The sequence below is a fragment of the Ceratotherium simum genome, chromosome X (genome assembly GCF_057802395.1).
Source record: "Ceratotherium simum simum isolate JZ-2026a chromosome X, ASM5780239v1, whole genome shotgun sequence".
NCBI lineage: Eukaryota > Metazoa > Chordata > Mammalia > Perissodactyla > Rhinocerotidae > Ceratotherium > Ceratotherium simum.
The window spans coordinates 69685564-69702454 of record NC_141940.1 but is presented as its reverse complement, the minus strand read 5'-3'; the positions used below and the strand labels follow the sequence as shown (position 1 = coordinate 69702454).

The 16891-nt window shown below is 37.8% G+C and overlaps 1 protein-coding gene across 1 annotated transcript in view; it reads right to left on the bottom strand.

Annotated features, from left to right (window-relative positions):
* Window positions 1-16582, bottom strand: part of ZDHHC15 (zDHHC palmitoyltransferase 15) — a 98422-nt gene extending 81840 nt beyond the window's left edge. The window contains exon 1 of the mRNA XM_004442196.3: window positions 16241-16582. Within this exon, the coding sequence (XP_004442253.2) occupies window positions 16241-16376 (136 nt within the window). The 5' untranslated portion in view covers window positions 16377-16582. The remainder of the gene's footprint in view (window positions 1-16240) is intronic.
* Window positions 16583-16891: the final 309 nt, after the last annotated feature.

The window sequence follows — 16891 nt, the reverse complement described above, 5'->3', positions numbered from 1 at the left end:
AAATGGGTATAGAAGGAAAGTACCTCAACATGATAAAGGCCATATATGAGAAACCCACAGCAAACATGATACTCAACAGGAAAAATTGAAAGCCACCCCTTTGAGAACAGGAACAAGACAAGGGTGCCCACTCTCACCACTCTTATTGAACCTAGTACTGGAGATTTTGATCAGAAAAATTAGGCAAGAAAAAGAAATAAAAAGAGTCCAAATAGGCAATGAAGAGGTGAAACTCTTGCTGTTTGCAGATAACATAATTTTATATATAGAAAACCCTAAAGAATCCATTGGAAAACTATTAGAAATAATCAACAACTACAGCAAAGTTGCAACATACAAAATCAACTTACAAAAATTAGTTGCATTTCTATACTCTAATAACGAACTAACAGAAAGAGAACTCAAGAATACAATCCCATTTAAAATCGCAACAAAAAGAATAAAATATCTAGGAATAAATTTAACCAAGGAGGTGAAAGACCTATACAGTGAAAACTATAAGACATTATTGAAAGAAATGAATGATGACATAAATAAATGTAAAAATATTCCATGCACATGGATTGGAAAAATAAATATAGTTAAAATGTCCATACAACATAAAGCAATATACAGATTCACTGCAATCCCAATCAGAATCCCAATGACACTCTTCACGGAAACAGAACAAATAATCCTAAAATTCATAGGGGGCAACAAAAGACCCCAAATAGCTAAAGCAATCCTGAGAAAAAAGAACAAAGCTGGAGGCATCATAATCCTTGACTTCATAATATACTACAAAGCTATAGTAATCAAAACAGCATGGTACTGGTACAAAAACAGACACACAGATCGATGGAACAGAACTGAAAGCCCAGAAATAAACCACACATTTACAGACAGCTAATCTTTGACAAAGGAGCTAAGAACATACGATGGAGAAAGGAAAGTCTCTTCAATAAATGGTGCTGGGAAAACTGGACAGCCACATGCAAAAGAATGAAAGTAGACCATTATCTTTTGCCATACACAAAAATTAACTCAAAATGGATCAAAGACTTGAAAGTAAGACCTGAAACCATAAAACTCCTAGAGGAAAATATAGGCAGTACACTCTTTGACATTGGTCTTAGAAGGATCTTTTCGAATACCACGTCTACTCAGAGAAGGGAAACAAAAGAAAAAATAAACAAATGGGACTTCATCAGACTAAAGAGCTTCTGCAAGGAAAGGAAACCAGGAACAAAATGAAAAGACAACCCACCAATGGGGAGAAAATATTTGCAAATCATATATCCGACAAGGGGTTAACCACCAAAGTAAAAGACCTCACACAACTCAACAACAAAAAAACAAACAACCCAATCACAAAGTGGGCAGAGGATATGAACAGACATTTTTCCAAAGAAGATACACAGATGGACAATAGGCACCCGAAAAGATGTTCAACATCACTAACTATCAGGGAAATGCAAATCAAAACTACAATGAGATATCACCTTACACCCATCAGAATGGCTATAATCACCAAGACAAAAAATAACAAATGTTGGAGAGGATGTGGAGAAAAGGGAACCCTCATACACTGCTGGTGGGAATACAAATGGGTACAGCCACTACTGAAAATAGTATGGAGATTTCTCAAAAAATTAAAAATAGAAATACCATGTGACCCAGCTATCCCACTACGGGGTATTTATCCAAAAAACTTGAAATCAACAATTCAAAGAGACTTATGCACCCCTATGTTCACCGCAGCATTGTTCACTATATCCAAGAAGTGGAAGCAACCCAAGTTCCCATCAACCGATGATTGGATAAAGAAGATGTGGTATATATGTACAATGGAATACTACTCAGCCATTAAAAAAGACAAAATTGTTCCATTGACAACAATATGGATGGACCTTAAGGGTATGATGTCAAGCGAAAAAAGCCAGACAGAAAAATACAAACACCACGTGATTTCACTCATATGTGGAAGATAAACTAACACACTGACAAAGAGAACAGCTTAGTGGTTACCAGGAGGGAAGGAAGTTGGGGGGCGGGCACAAGGATTGAAGGGGCACATATATATGGTGACTGACAAATAATAATGTACAACTGAAATTTCACCATGTTATAAACTATAATGACCTCAATACAAAAAAGGTAATGATTGAATGAAGCACATACTCTACATTGACAATACAAATGGAAGTGAAAACAAGAAGCTCTGATGGTTCAACCTGGGACATCATGATTTTGCACATACATGGTGCATACCTGTATCAGTTCTACTAGGTCCTGAACTGGGTCAATAATATCTCTTTATTTTTTAATTTTATTTATTTATTTTTTTGTTGCAGAAGATTGGCCTTGAGATAACAACTGTTGCCAATCTTCCTCAGCAAAAAGAGGAAGATTAGCTGTGAGATTGCTGAGGAAGATTGTCTCTGAGCTAATATCTTTGCCCATTTTCCTGTATTTTGTACATGGGACACTGCCACAGCATGGCTTGATGAGCGGTGTGTCGGTTCACTCTCGGGTTTTGAACCTGCAAACCCTGGGTTGCCAAAGAAGAGCATGCGAAACTTATCACTATGCCACCGGGCCAGCCTCAGTAACATCTCTTTAAAATGGAGTGAGAGAGAGCAGAGTTTCTTGGAGACAAATATTAATAAAGAGTAGCTGACAAACTGCTGTTTGGTATATCTTCATATGCCTCTATGGCTGAACACTCACTGCTCAACAAGAAGTGGAGCTCCTAACTCCCATTTGATTGGCCACTTGCTACAGCACTTGCGGGTGAGGGAAGGATATCACTCAGTTCTTTGCAAATGCTGGAATGAGACAATGTATATACAGAAAAATGAATGGTTAGCAGTGAAGTCTCCAGGTGGGAGACAGCTGTCTTGAAGTAATTTCAGGTCTGTCATGCACAAGTGGGATTGGTTTATATGATATAAGAACAGTGGGCAGAAATAGAATCAATGGGTAAAAGCTATAGGTCAACACACTTTAGCTCAATATAAGAGAAAATGATGATGATGATGATGATTATGATAATGATGATGATGATGACAATGATGACCAGCCAGACTGATAGCATTGGGAAGAACTGAGTTTCCCATTACAAACAGTTGGAAATGTTGTAGAGGACATTTAGACGTTAGTTAGGCACTGGATTTAACTTTTAAAATCCTTCTCACTCCTGAAATCTATAAGGAGTCACTAAATCTAAGAAAAATATATTTTCTTGCAAAATTCCCTGTTGAAAGTTACATACTTGCGAGAAAAAAAGGGGGGCCTTCATTCTAAAACATTGTGGCACTTACCTTGGTAGTTTAGCCTTTCCTTTATTTTTCTAGTATTGCTTTTTACATTATTAAAGGAAGAGACTAAGAATACTTCAGTCATATTTAAAATGAAAATATTACAAGTGTTATAATAAACTTTTACAAAATGAATCCTTTATCATGAATCTCTTGGGAAAATGTACAGTTAGTCACTCTATGGGAAACTTGCCATGTATGATCATAGAGTGATGTGATGATATGTGTAATTACACACCTGTTCTGTTGCTTCAAATTTTAGCTCACTACTGGGGAGTTAAGTGACTGGAGTTATCATCAAATACCTTATCGCACTGTCTCTCCTCTTTTCTCTCACCTATTTACTAATTCTTTGCAACTAGGTATGGAGAAAAGGTATGGAAATGTGGAGTATACGCAAGGGCTTTTCATCACAGACAACGAGTGTTAAAGCCAAAGCATATCTCTTTACTTCCTTTAAGTGGATGCATATTGTAGGGTTCACAGAAGGGTATTGGTGGAATAAGCCTAATTTGGGTCTAGGTGGGGATGGTCAACGAATGTAGTAGAAAGGACATGGAGGAAATTCTACAATAGTGCTGCCCAGTAGAAATATAATGCAAGCCATGTAATTTAAATGTTCTAGTAGAAACATCTTAAAAAGTCAAAAAAACTACCAAGTGAAGTTAACTTTAATAATATATTTTATTTAATGCAATATATCAAAAATATGATTTCAACATGTTATCCACATAAAATTATTGAGATATTTTACCTTCTTCTTTTTGTATTAAATTTTTGAAAGCTTGTGTGTATTTTATGCTTCCAGTACATCGCAATTCAGATGCCACATTTCAAGTGTTTAATAGCTACATGTGGCTAGTGGATACTGAATTAGACAGTAAAGCTCAAAAGGATTTGTGAAAGGAGAACCGGAAGGTTGAAAATATGAGTCTAGTGAGATGAGTGCTCCCTTACAACATGAAGTTCTCTTTTAATTAATGACTCATTTGTGGAGGAAGTTGATTATAGCAATGTACAGCATATACTTTGGTATATTCGTATTCTGGCTCTGCCACTTGTTCTGTGACCTTGGACAAATTATTTAATCTCTCTGTGCCTCAGTTTCCTCATCTGTAAAATGAGGATAAATTATTTATAAGGTTGTTATAGGAACTAAATGATAAAATATGTGTAGAGTGCTTGGGTGCCTGGTACATAATAGGTACTTACTTACTGTTAGCTATTTATTATTATTTTTCTGAGAAAGGTAAACTATTCAGTGAGGTTAGATTTTATTATAGTTTGGGGCAAAATAAGTCTTACTTTTTTAAAAAATATATTATTTATGATATTGATCCCAAAGTTATATATGATGGTTTTAAAATAATATATTCAATGTCAAATGGAATATATTTGATATCCACTTTTTCCATTACATTTTTCTTAGACTTTAGGTTAGGAGAGGGAATAGAATTTGAAATGAGGAGCCTAGATACATTTCTCATTATGTTCTGCTTGTTGACAGCAAACTAATCATGCCAGTCTTCATTTACTCCTCTGAAAAAGTTACTCATACTAGCCATTCATTTACTTTTTAGGCAGCCGTTCCCAAATCTGGATGATTTTAATACCCACCTAGGGAACAGATAAAAATATAGATTCTAGGGCCCCCTTCATATAACCAATCTCTGGGTAGAGGTGCAGGAATTTGTATTTTAACTCAGCAGGTGATTTGGATTATCAGCCAGGTTTAAAAACCACTGGAGTTATTTCAGATGTTTGGTATGATAGATATCATACCAAGTCATACTAGTCAGGTGTGATACATTTAACTGTTTCACACATGGATGACTTATTAAACTATTTTAGACATGAGAATACAATGATTCATATAGGCTTCAATGGAGAGTTCGTACTTCCGTAGAAACTTGGTTTCTAGAAAATGTTCCTTCTGGCTTTTTGCCTTATCAGTTTTCATTTCTTCTGACTCTCTTTGAAGAATTTATAGCTTCTGAGTAGAATTATTTCCTGGACCTTTTATATTTTGATCTCAAATTGGATACTACTGGTCACCAAAAATGGCAGAGTAGGGAATTCCAGGGTTTTGTCCTTCCCCAAAAGTCATGAATGAAGTGGTAAAACCCATCAAAATCAACTTTTGCTGAACTCTGGAATCTAGCAAGAAATGTACAACAATCAGGAGAGACTTGGTGAAGAAAGGAGCTGTTGCTTTTTGGCAAGACAATGTTGTGACATTTCAAATTGCCTATTTACCATCCTCCACACCCCAGATCAGAAGAGGATGTAAGAATGGCCTGGTGCAGGTTTCTAGTGCCAGAGGGAGCAATACAGACCTTATTCTCAGAGAATTTTGGTTGTGAGTCTTGACTGTCTGGTGGCTCCCTCAAAGACCAACGCAAAGGGTTCCCTGTGTTTTGTCTGACTCAGAGCATTCTTAAGCCTGGGGCATCTTCTTGGGTGGCTTTTGCTGAAAGAATTCATAGGCACAGGTATTGGCTCCAGCAGCCTGGGGCAAGGGACAACACTTGAGACAGGCAATTGACAGAATAAAAAGCCTGGGAAGGAAGAGGTTGACAAAGGAGACAGGTCGGGGAATAAGTGTTTAAAAGCTACTATGCACATCATGGAATTGAGAAGGGCACACATACATGCAGGGTGGGAAGCATGCTCAGAAAAGGCCTAAGAAGATCCTAAGCTTTCACCTCTAACTGGCCTTCAGGTCCTGCAAAGCAGCATGTGAAGGCTAAGGCAGAGTTATAGACAGCCTGGCAGGAGCTGAAGGAGTGAAGTGCCCCAACACAGAGCCAATCTGCAAAGGCTGGGAGAGTATATATTTTTCTTCTTTTCTATTTCTTTTATGACTCCAGGCATTCATGACATATTTATCAAACCACTAACTGACCACAAGTTTAAGGAACAGAGACTTTAGAGACTACACACAACAACAAATACAGTCTTTAATATAGAAAAATCACTAAATAAGCAAACAACATCAACTCACAACAGGCAGCAAAAACAAATTCTGGTGAGGGGAGAGAATCTGATTTCTGGAGTTGCTACTGTATAATATTCTAAACGTCCATTTTTCAAGAAAAATTATAGGCCATGCCAAGAAACAAAACAGTATAGCTCATTAATAGAAAAAAAATTAATACAAAGTGACCATAAGGAAACCCAGGCATTGGTTTAACAGACAAAGATTTTAAATGAACTGTCTTAAATATGCTCAAAGAACTAAAGAAAATGATGTACAAAGACTAAAGGAAACCAGAAGAATGAAAATAGAGAATATAAATAAAGAGATAGAAATCAGAGAAAGGAATCAAATGGAAACTCTGGAGCTGAAAAGGACAATCATGAAATAAAGAATTTACTAGAGAGGTTCAACAGCAGATTTGAGCAGGAAGAAGAAGGAATCAGTGAACATGAAGATAGGTCAATTGAAATTATCCAGTCTGAAGAGCAATATGAGAAAAGAATAAAGAAAAATGAACAGAGCCTAAGAGACCTATAGGGCACCATCAAATGTACTAACATGTACATAATGGGAGTTTCAGAGAGAGAGGAGAGAAAGAGGGAAGAGAAAGAATATTTGAAGAAATAGTGATTGAAAACTTCCCAAATTTGTTAAAGGACATAAATCTAAACATCCAAAAAGCTCAATGAACTTCCCATGGAGAATCTCCCATATAAGATAAACTGAAGGATATCCACAATCAGACACATTATAGTCAAACCATCAAAAGCTAAAGACAAAGAGAAAATCTTGAAAGCAGGAAGAGTTAGGCAACTCTTCACATACAATAAATACTCAATAATATTAACAGTTGATTTCTCTTCAGAAATCATGAAGGAGGTAATGCTGAAAGAAAAGTATCTGTCAACCAAGAATTCTATATCCAGTAACACTATCCTTCAAAAAATGAAGGCAAAAATAAGACATTCCCAGATAAACAAAAGTAGAAGGAGTTCATCACTAGTAGAACTGTCCTACAAGAAATGACAGAGAGTCCTCCAGGAAGAAATGAAAGGGCACTAATTGTAACTTGAGCCATAAGAAGAAATCAAGAACACTGGCAAAGGTAACTACATAGGTAAATATAAAAGCCAGTAGTGTTACTTTTTTGGTTTTTTACTCTTTTTTACTTGCTATATTATTTAAAAGACAGATGCATGAAACAATAATGATAAGTCTATGTTAAGAGGCACACAATGTACACAGATGCAATCTGTGACAATAACAACATAAAGGAGGGAATGGAACTGAAAAGGAGCAGAGTTACGTATACTATTAAATTAAGTTGGTATTAATCCAAATTTTATTAGTATAAAGTTAACATATTAATTGTAATACCCAAGGTAAGCACTATGAAAAAAAACTAAAAAATATATAGAAAAGAAATGAGAGGAAATCAAAATGGGTACAGAAGAAAAAATCAATTAATCAAATAAGAATGCAGTAAAACAACGAACTATCACTACACACATATTAGAATGGCAAAATTCCAAAATACTGACAATACCAAGTTCAGGCAAGGTTGTAGAGCCACAGAAACTCTCATTAATTGCTGGTGGGAATGCAAAATGATACAGCCACTTTGGAAGACAGTTTTTCAAAGATATCCATGTACGTAGTAACAAAAGAGAGATTGGGCGGCTATGCTAACATCAGACAAAACAGACTTTAAGTTAAAAATTTATATAAGTAACAATGAAGGATATTATATATTGATAAAGGGGCTAATCTATCGAGATGATGTAACAATTATAAACACATACACACCTAACAACAGAGCCCAAAACATAGGAAGCAAACATTGACAGAATTGAAGGGAGATGCAAACAGTATTAAAATATTAGCAGGAGACTTCAATACTCACTCTCAATAGATAGAACAACTAGACAGAAGATCAATAAGAAAATAGGGGACTTGAACAACACTATAAACCAATTAGACCTAACAGACAAATGTAGAACACTCAACCCAACAACAGAAGAATACACATTCTTCTCAAATGTACATGGGACATTATCCCGTAGAGACCATAAGTTAGACCACAGGTTAGACCACAAAACAAATCTCAACAAACTTAAAAGATTGAAATTATACAAAGTATCTTCTCTGACACAATGGAATTAAACTAGAAATGAATAACACAATAAAAACTACAAAATTCAAAAATATGGGGAAATTAAACAACACACTCTTAAACAATCAATGAATCAAAGAATTACAAGTGAAATTAAAAAGTACTTTGATATCAATGAAAATAAAAACACACCATACCAAATCCTACAGGACACAGTGAAAGCAGTACTCAAAAAGAAATTTATGGCTGTAAATGTCTATATTATTAAAGAATAAAAATCTCAAATCAATGACCTTACTTTATACTTTAAGGAACTAAAATAGAAGCACAAGCTAAAATCAAAGCTAGCAGAAGGAATGATATAATAAAGAACAGAGTAGAGAAAAACAAAATTGAGAACACAAAAACAATATCAATGAAAGTGAAAGTTGAGACCTTGAAAAGATTAACAAAACTGACCAATCTTTAATGAGATTGAACAAGAAAAAAAGAGAGAAGATTCAAATTACTAATACTAGAAATGAAAGTGGAGATATTAATAAAGAACTTACATAAATAAAAAGGATTATAATAGAATAGTAGGAACAACTGTGTGCCAACAAGTTAGATAACCTAGATGAAATGATCAAATTCCTAGAAACACAGAAACCACCAAAACAGACTTAAGAAGACAAGACCCGAGCAGAATTTTAACAAGTAAAAAATTACACCAGTAATCAAAGACCTTGCAAAAAAGAAAAGCCAAGACCAGATGGCTTGACCAGTGAATTGTACCAAATATTTAAAGAAGAATTAACACCAATCCTTTACAAACTCTAACAAAATACATATATATATATATATTTTTTTTTTTGTGAGGAGATCAGCCCTGTGCTAACATCTGCCAATCCTCCTCTTTTTTTTTCTGAGGAAGACTGGCTCTGGGCTAACATCCGTGCCCATCTTCCTCCACTTTATATGGGATGCTGCCACAGCATGGCTTGCCAAGCAGTGTGTCGGTGCATGCCCGGGATCCGAACCGGCGAACCCTGGGCTGCCACAGCAGAGTGCGCGCACTTAACTGCTTGTGCCACTGGGCCGGCCCCCTAACAAAATATTGAAGAGGACAGAACACTTCCTAACTCATTTTATGAGGCCAGCATTACCCTGATACCCAAGTCAGATAAAGACATCACAAGAAAATTATATACAAATATCTCTTATGAACATAGATGCAAAATTACTCAAGCAATTACTAGCAAACCAAACTCAGCAGCATATTAGAGGATAATACACCATGATCAAGTAAGATGTATTGGAGAAATGTAAGGGTGGTTCAACATATGAAAATCAATCATGTAATACACTACATTAATAGGACAAAGAAAAAAGCCCCATACAATCATCTCAATTGATGCTAGAAAAGCATCTGACAACATTCCACACACTTTCATGAAAAAAAAAATGCTCAAGACACTAGGAATAGAAGACAAGTTCTTCAACTCGATAAATGGCATTTATGGAAAACCCACAACTAACAGTATACTCAATGGAAAAAGACTAAAGCTTTCTCCCTCAGATAAGAAATAAGTCCAGGATGCCTGTTTTTACCACATCTATTCAACATTGTACTGGAAGTTCTAGCCAGTGCAATTAGGCAAGAAAAATAAAACAAGCATCCAAATTGGAAAGAAGAAATAAAATTATCTTTATTTGCAGATGATATGATCCTATGTATAAATAATTCTAAAGAATCCATCAAAAAAAACCTCTTAGGGCCGGCCCCGTGGCTTAGCGGTTAAGCGTGCACGCTCCACTGCTGGCGGCTCGGTTTCGGATCCCAGGCACACACCACTTCTCCGGCCATGCTGAGGCCGCGTCCCACATACAGCAACTAGAAGGATGTGCAGCTATGACATACAACTATCTACTGGGGCTTTGGGGGGAAAATAAATACATAAATAAAATCTTTAAAAAAAAAAAACCTCTTAGAGCTAATGGACAAATTCAGCAAAGTTGCAGAATACAAGATCAAAACCCCATATCCATTTTATTTCTATGCACTATCAATGAACAATCAGAAAAGGTAATTGAGAAAACTATTCCATTTATAATAGCATCAAAAAGAATAAAATACTTAGGAATAAATTTAACCAAAGAGGCTCAAGACTTATACACTTAAAATTCCCAAACACTGCTAAAAGTAATTAAAGACCTAAACAAATGAAAAGATTTTCCATGTTTATGGACTGGAAAACTTGATATTGTTAAGATGGCAATTCTCTCCAAAACAATATACAGATTTCGTGCAATCCTTATTAAAATTCCAATGACCATTTTACATATGTGGAAAAGCTGATCCTATAATTTATATGGAATTGCAAAAGATCTTAGCCAAACTGTCCAATAAAATAAAAATAAAGTTGGCAGACTCACACTTATTGATTTCAAAATTTATTACAAAGGTACAGTACTCAACTGAGTGTGGTACTGGCAGAAGGATAGATAAATGGATCAATAGGACAGAATTAAGAGTCCAGAAATAAATCCATACATGTATACTCAACAGATTTTTGACAATAGTGTCAAGACTATTCAATAGGGAAAAAATAGTCTCTTCTACAAATGATGCTGGGACAACTGCATAATCACATGAAAAGAATGAATCTGACTCTTATCTCACACCACATACAAAAAAATACTCAAAATGGATCAAAAACCTAAATGTAAAAGCTAACACTATAAAACTCTCAGGAAAAACCACAGGGATAAATCTTTATGACCTTGCATTTGCAATGGATTCTTAGACATGAAACCAAAAGCACAGGCAACAAAAGAAAATATAGATAAATTTACTTTATCAAAATTAAAAACTCTGTGCATCAAATGATACTATCAAGAAAGTGAAATGACAACTCATGGAATGGGAGAAGATATTTGCGAAACATTTATCTGATAAAGGTCAAGTATTTGGAGTATATGAAGAAATCTTACAATTCAACAACAAAAAGACAAATAACCCAATTAAAAAAACGGGCAAAGGACTTGAAAAGACATTTCTTTACAAAAGATATACAAATGGCCAACAAGCACATGAAAAGATGCTCAACATCACTAATCATCAGGGAAATGCAAATCAAAATCACAATGAGATACCACTTCATACCCACTATGATGGCTATAATAAAAAAAGAAAAATAACAAGTGTTGGTGAAGATGTGGAGAAATTTGAACCCTCCTACGTTATTGGTGGGAAAATAAAAATGTGCAGCCATTGTGGAAAATAGTTTGGCGTTTCCTCAAAAAGTTACACATAGAATTAACATACAGCCCAGCAATTCCCACCTCTCTCCCTGGTATTTACTCAAAATAATTGAAAATAAATACTCAAACAAATACTTGTACACAAATGTTTATAGCAGCATTGTTCAGAATAGACAAAAGGTGGAAACAACCCAAATGTCCATCAATGGATGAATTGATAAAGTGTGGTATATACATACAGTGGGATATTATTCAGACAAAAAGGAATGAAGTACTGTTACATACTACAATGTGGTTGGACCTCAAAAACATTATGCTAATTGAAAGAAGCCAGATACAAAAGGACACATATTGTATGATGCCATTTATGTGAAACATCCAGAATAGGTAAATCCATAGAGACAGAACACAGATTAGTGGTTGGTAGGGACTGGGGGGAGGAGGGAATGGGGAGTGATTTTTTAATGCCTATGAGGTTTCCTTTGGGGGTGATGAAAATGTTTTGGAACTAGATATTAGTGACGGTTGTACAACAGAATATACTAAATGTCACTGAATTGAACATTTTAAAATGGTTAATTTTATGTTACGTCAATTTTACCTAAAAAAATAGATATTGTTACTTTTCTCCCTGTCTAAAAGTCTAAGCTTCTTATTTTTTTGAGCCAAGCAGAATTCCTTATATCTTTATTAATAATAGTAATAACAAGTTACTATTTAATGAGCAGTTACAATGTGCTCTCAACTGTGATGCATGCTTTTTATGTACCATATTATTTAAATCTCACAACAATAATGCTATAATGGCATATAATAGGTACTCAGCAAGTATTTGTGACATGAATGAACAACCATATAAGCAAGGGGCATGTGAGGCAACTGAGGTTGAGAGAGATTAGGTAACTTGCCCCATGTCTCCTAGTTAGTAAGTGGCAGAATTCAAACTCTAAGAATTATAAGACAAAAATACCACTTTCGGCTTCAGCTGCAACCTGACATTAGAGAGAAAGACTCAGGTTCTATTTTTAGAAAGAAGTTAGATCCTTAATATTACTTTTTGAGTCATATTGAAACTCAAATCTGTTAACTTGATTGTGTTGCTTCAATATCAGGCAGACTTGACATCCAATTCTCCATTACTTACTAAACATGTGACTTTAGGAAAATTTGATTTAACCTTTCCAAAGCCCAGGTCACTCATTTGTTAAAGATTGTAAAATGAAGATGACAGGATGGACTGGTGGAGCCAGAATTGGAAGTCAAAGCTACCTTACTTTCCTGGTTTTTAAATAATGGTAGCTGATGAAAAATGTTAAGAAAATACTGTGCAGGCCAAATAAAGTACATCTGCAGGCTACATTTGGCCTGTGAGTCACAAGTTTTGTCCTCTGTATTAGTTGAGAGGAGGCAGAGAGTCAAGATACTGTGCTGGTTAAAGCAAGGACTATGGAGTTATACTGCCTGGGTTGCCATCCAAGCTGGGCTATTTACTAGCTCTGTAACCTTAGGCAAGCTTCCTAATCTATCTGTGCCTCAGTTTTCTTGTCTTTAAAAAATGGGCATCATAATAGTATGTATCTCATAAGGTTATTATGAGGATTAAGTTTGTGTGTTTGTGTGTGTGTGTGTGTGTGTACAGTCATTTAAAACAGTGGCTGGCATGTAACAAATGCTCTTCAAATATGTTAAATAAAACAAAACAAAAAAGCTCTAAGTTTCCTTTCAGCTTTTAATTTTATATGACTTAACAAGAACTTGTACAAAGCTGATTATCTGCACTGATTCTAACTTGGTCTTTACTTCAGTTTGCTCATCTGTGCCTCACTTTGCACATCTGCACAATGTGGACAGTAATGGTACCCACTGAGACAGTAATGGTACAATGGCAATGGTTATTGAGAGGATTAAATGAGTAAGTATATAGAAAGTTAATATATCTAGAGTACTTAGAACCTTGCCTGGCACAGATTATATACTATGTAAGTGTTAGCCATTATCATTATTTATTTTTAAAACGATTGCTTGGCAAAGCTCATGTAGATCAGTACTGAAAAACTCAAAAATATGTTTAATGGTGTTTACAATATGGCATTGATCCTAGGAGCAAAGTCCATAGCATAATAATGGAGCTGAACTTTTAACCCGTCAATCAATCATTCAAAAAAGCAAAGTGGTGAGGTCTAAGAATAGAAAAACTTCCCAGTCACTGCACAGCCCACTGAATGCACCTCAATACCAGATTGAGATAAAAAAGAAAAACAGCCTAAATTTGTATCTAAGAAGGCAACTAATTGAATTTTTTTTTTCTTTTTGTGAGGAAGGTCAGCCCTAAGCTAACATCCATGCCAATCCTCGTCTTTTTGCTGAGGAAGACTGGCCCTGAGCTAACATCCGGGCCCATCTTCCTCCACTTTGTATGGGATGCCGCCACAGCATGGCCTGGCAAGCGGTGCATTGGTGCACGCCCGGGATCCCAACCCGGGCCGCCAGCAGCGGAGCACGCGCACTTAACCGCTAAGCCACGGGGCTGGCCCCTAATTGAATTTGTTTTTAATAACTCTTTCTGCATTTTCCATAATAAATCTAAGAAGGAGATGAGGAAAATTCAAACTCTGATGCACAGAGTTGATTAGAAGAAAGTTCTATATTGGAAAAGAGGGTTATCTCCTGCCTCTCTAGTTAATCCCAGTCTACCCGGAGTAGACTATTTCTCCTTAAAGATGTAAGAGCAGGAAGTTATAAGTGGAGTCAGGCCCTGGGGTTGGAAAAAGCAGGATCACAGCCATAATTTTTTTTGTGTGTGTGAGGAAGATCAGCCCTGAGCTAACATCCGTGCTAATTCTCCTCTTTTTGCTGAGGAAGACCGGCTCTGAGCTAACATCTATTGCCAATCCTTGTCCTTTTTTTCCCCCCAAATCCCCAGTAGATAGTTGTATGTTATAGTTGCACATCCTTCTAGTTGCTGTATGTGGGACGCAGCCTCAGCATGGCCGGAGAAGCAGTGTGTGGGTGCGCACCCTGGATCCGAACTGGGCCGCCAGTAGCAGAGCGCGTGCACTTAACCGCTAAGTCACGGGGCCAGCTCCAGCCATAATTTCTAAGATGAGAAGAATCTGGTATGAAGAATAAAGAAGCCTTAAAAGGACTTGGGAGTGAAGGGATATCCAATGGGACAAATAGGAGTCCTAAGATGAGGGGACTGGAAATGTACTGGAACCTCACACTGAATGAATAGAGAATATTGTGGGATATAAGTTTAAGGGTGCTAGAACCGGGATTCTAATATTGAAGTGACAACTATGTGGAATACCCTTTGAGAAGAGATGGGGATTCTTCAACGTGAAAGGATAGGGGCAAGGAGAGATCTTACTGTGAGAAAAGCAGAGGCTCTGTTTTGAGGAGACAGGATATAATACGGAAACTCCATTGTGAATTGATAAGAACACTATAAGGCCAGTAGTGATAAGGATAGGGAACTAGGGGGATAATCCAAGTGCGGAACATACACGATAGGGTCTTGGGGTTTGTGTCAGGAAATATTGTGGAATTCTGAGTTTGAAAGTATAAGATATACTGTGGAAACCATTTTATAGATAAGGAGGAGATGGAACGCCCCCTAGTGTGTCAGGACACGGTATAAGAGGAGACCCCAGATTTATAAAGAGGGTGGTCTAATGAGAGGGGATAAGAAATGAGGCTCCCATTGGAAGGAACAGGAAAACTCAATGAAAGCTCAATGGGAAAGGATGGTGTTTCCCTAATTTGAGAAGACAGGGGACAAGTGCGATCCTCGAGGGAAGTAAGAGAAAATAAGAAGAAACTCTAGAGGAAGAAAATGGCAAAATGTGGGGCTAACAGTGGAAGAGGACTGCAGGAGGTGGGGAGTAGTTTTCAAAAAAGATAACAAGGGAGGGTATGAAAGATATTGTGGGAACCCTTGTGGGAGGGTAAAGAGGACACTCTAGTGTGAGAAAACAGTGGACAATGCAGGATCATAGTGTGATAAAAGCAGGGTGACTAGTATGAGATGTCAGAAAATAATGTGGGGAAAATAATGTGGGAAGGCGTGAATGCTCTTCAAAGCAGATCATGGGAAAAGGATGAATCCCAGTGTTGGAAAAAGGAGAGCTAGTAAGAGAGTACAGGAAATATTTTGGGATTCCTAGTTGAAGGGAATGGGAAAATGTGGGGCTCCTAATTGGATGCATTGGTGGGATTCGTAGCATAAGCAGACAGTTTAAGGATACAGGGTATGTCGTTTCCTCAATTCGGTAGAGTGGGAGCCGCCAGAACGAGAACACGTAACACAAGTGGTTGTCCTGTATGAGAAACCTAGTGGGAAGAGCCAGGAAATTCTCGTGAGTAGGGCCAGGAAACAATGTAAGAAACCCAAGGTGGGAAGCGATGGCGACATGGTGGGACCTTCGTGGGAGGGCACAAAAAATATTGTGGGAAGCCAGAGGTTGGAGACGGGGAGTTCTCCATGGAGCTAAAGGAAAACCGCAGTGTGAGGGCTAAGAACACAGGCGACACTAGTGTAAAGGGTAGGGCAGACGATTATGCTGGAGCATAATTTCCCCACCTTAGGTGCCCAGCTCCACTTACCCAGGCAGAGTTCAAAGACGTAGGCATAGTAGGACCAGAGCACGACGAGGACGATAACGAGCACTGGCACCCAGGAAAGTACCCGGCGGCAGCACCGCAGCCCCCCTGACAGAGCCATCTTCCAGCCCCGCCGCATCTTCGGCTCGAAGATCGACCAAGCAGGCCTGCTGGCGCTGGGTCGGAACTGCTGGGGCGGCAGCTTAGAGGCGGGAAGGCGCGCTGTGCGGCGCTCCACTGCCTAGCCTGGCGGCAAGCGTCTCACCAAGCCTATACCACCTGTGGGGCTGTGGGTAGAGTGCGCCCTGCCGGGCACAAGAGGCATGAGTCACGGCGAGGAGGAACTGGCCGTGCTGGAGCGGAAGGTGATCCGTCAGGCAGTCGAGGCTGGGCACGCTCAGAGGGAGTGCGGCCCCTCCCCTTTCTTCCTCTCCCACCTCCTTGCTACAGCGCTAGATGCAGGGCTGGACCTCTGCAAAACTGAAAAGCGGAAGAAATTTGGGTCCGCCCATCTGCACTGCGTCCTCTCTCATTTCCTCTCTGATCTCTGTGTCTCTCTGTTTCTTTGTCTCTGTCTCTTTGTCTCTTCCACCCCCACCCCGATCCCCTCCACACACACAAGCACACATACACGCAGTGTGAAAGGTGCGAACC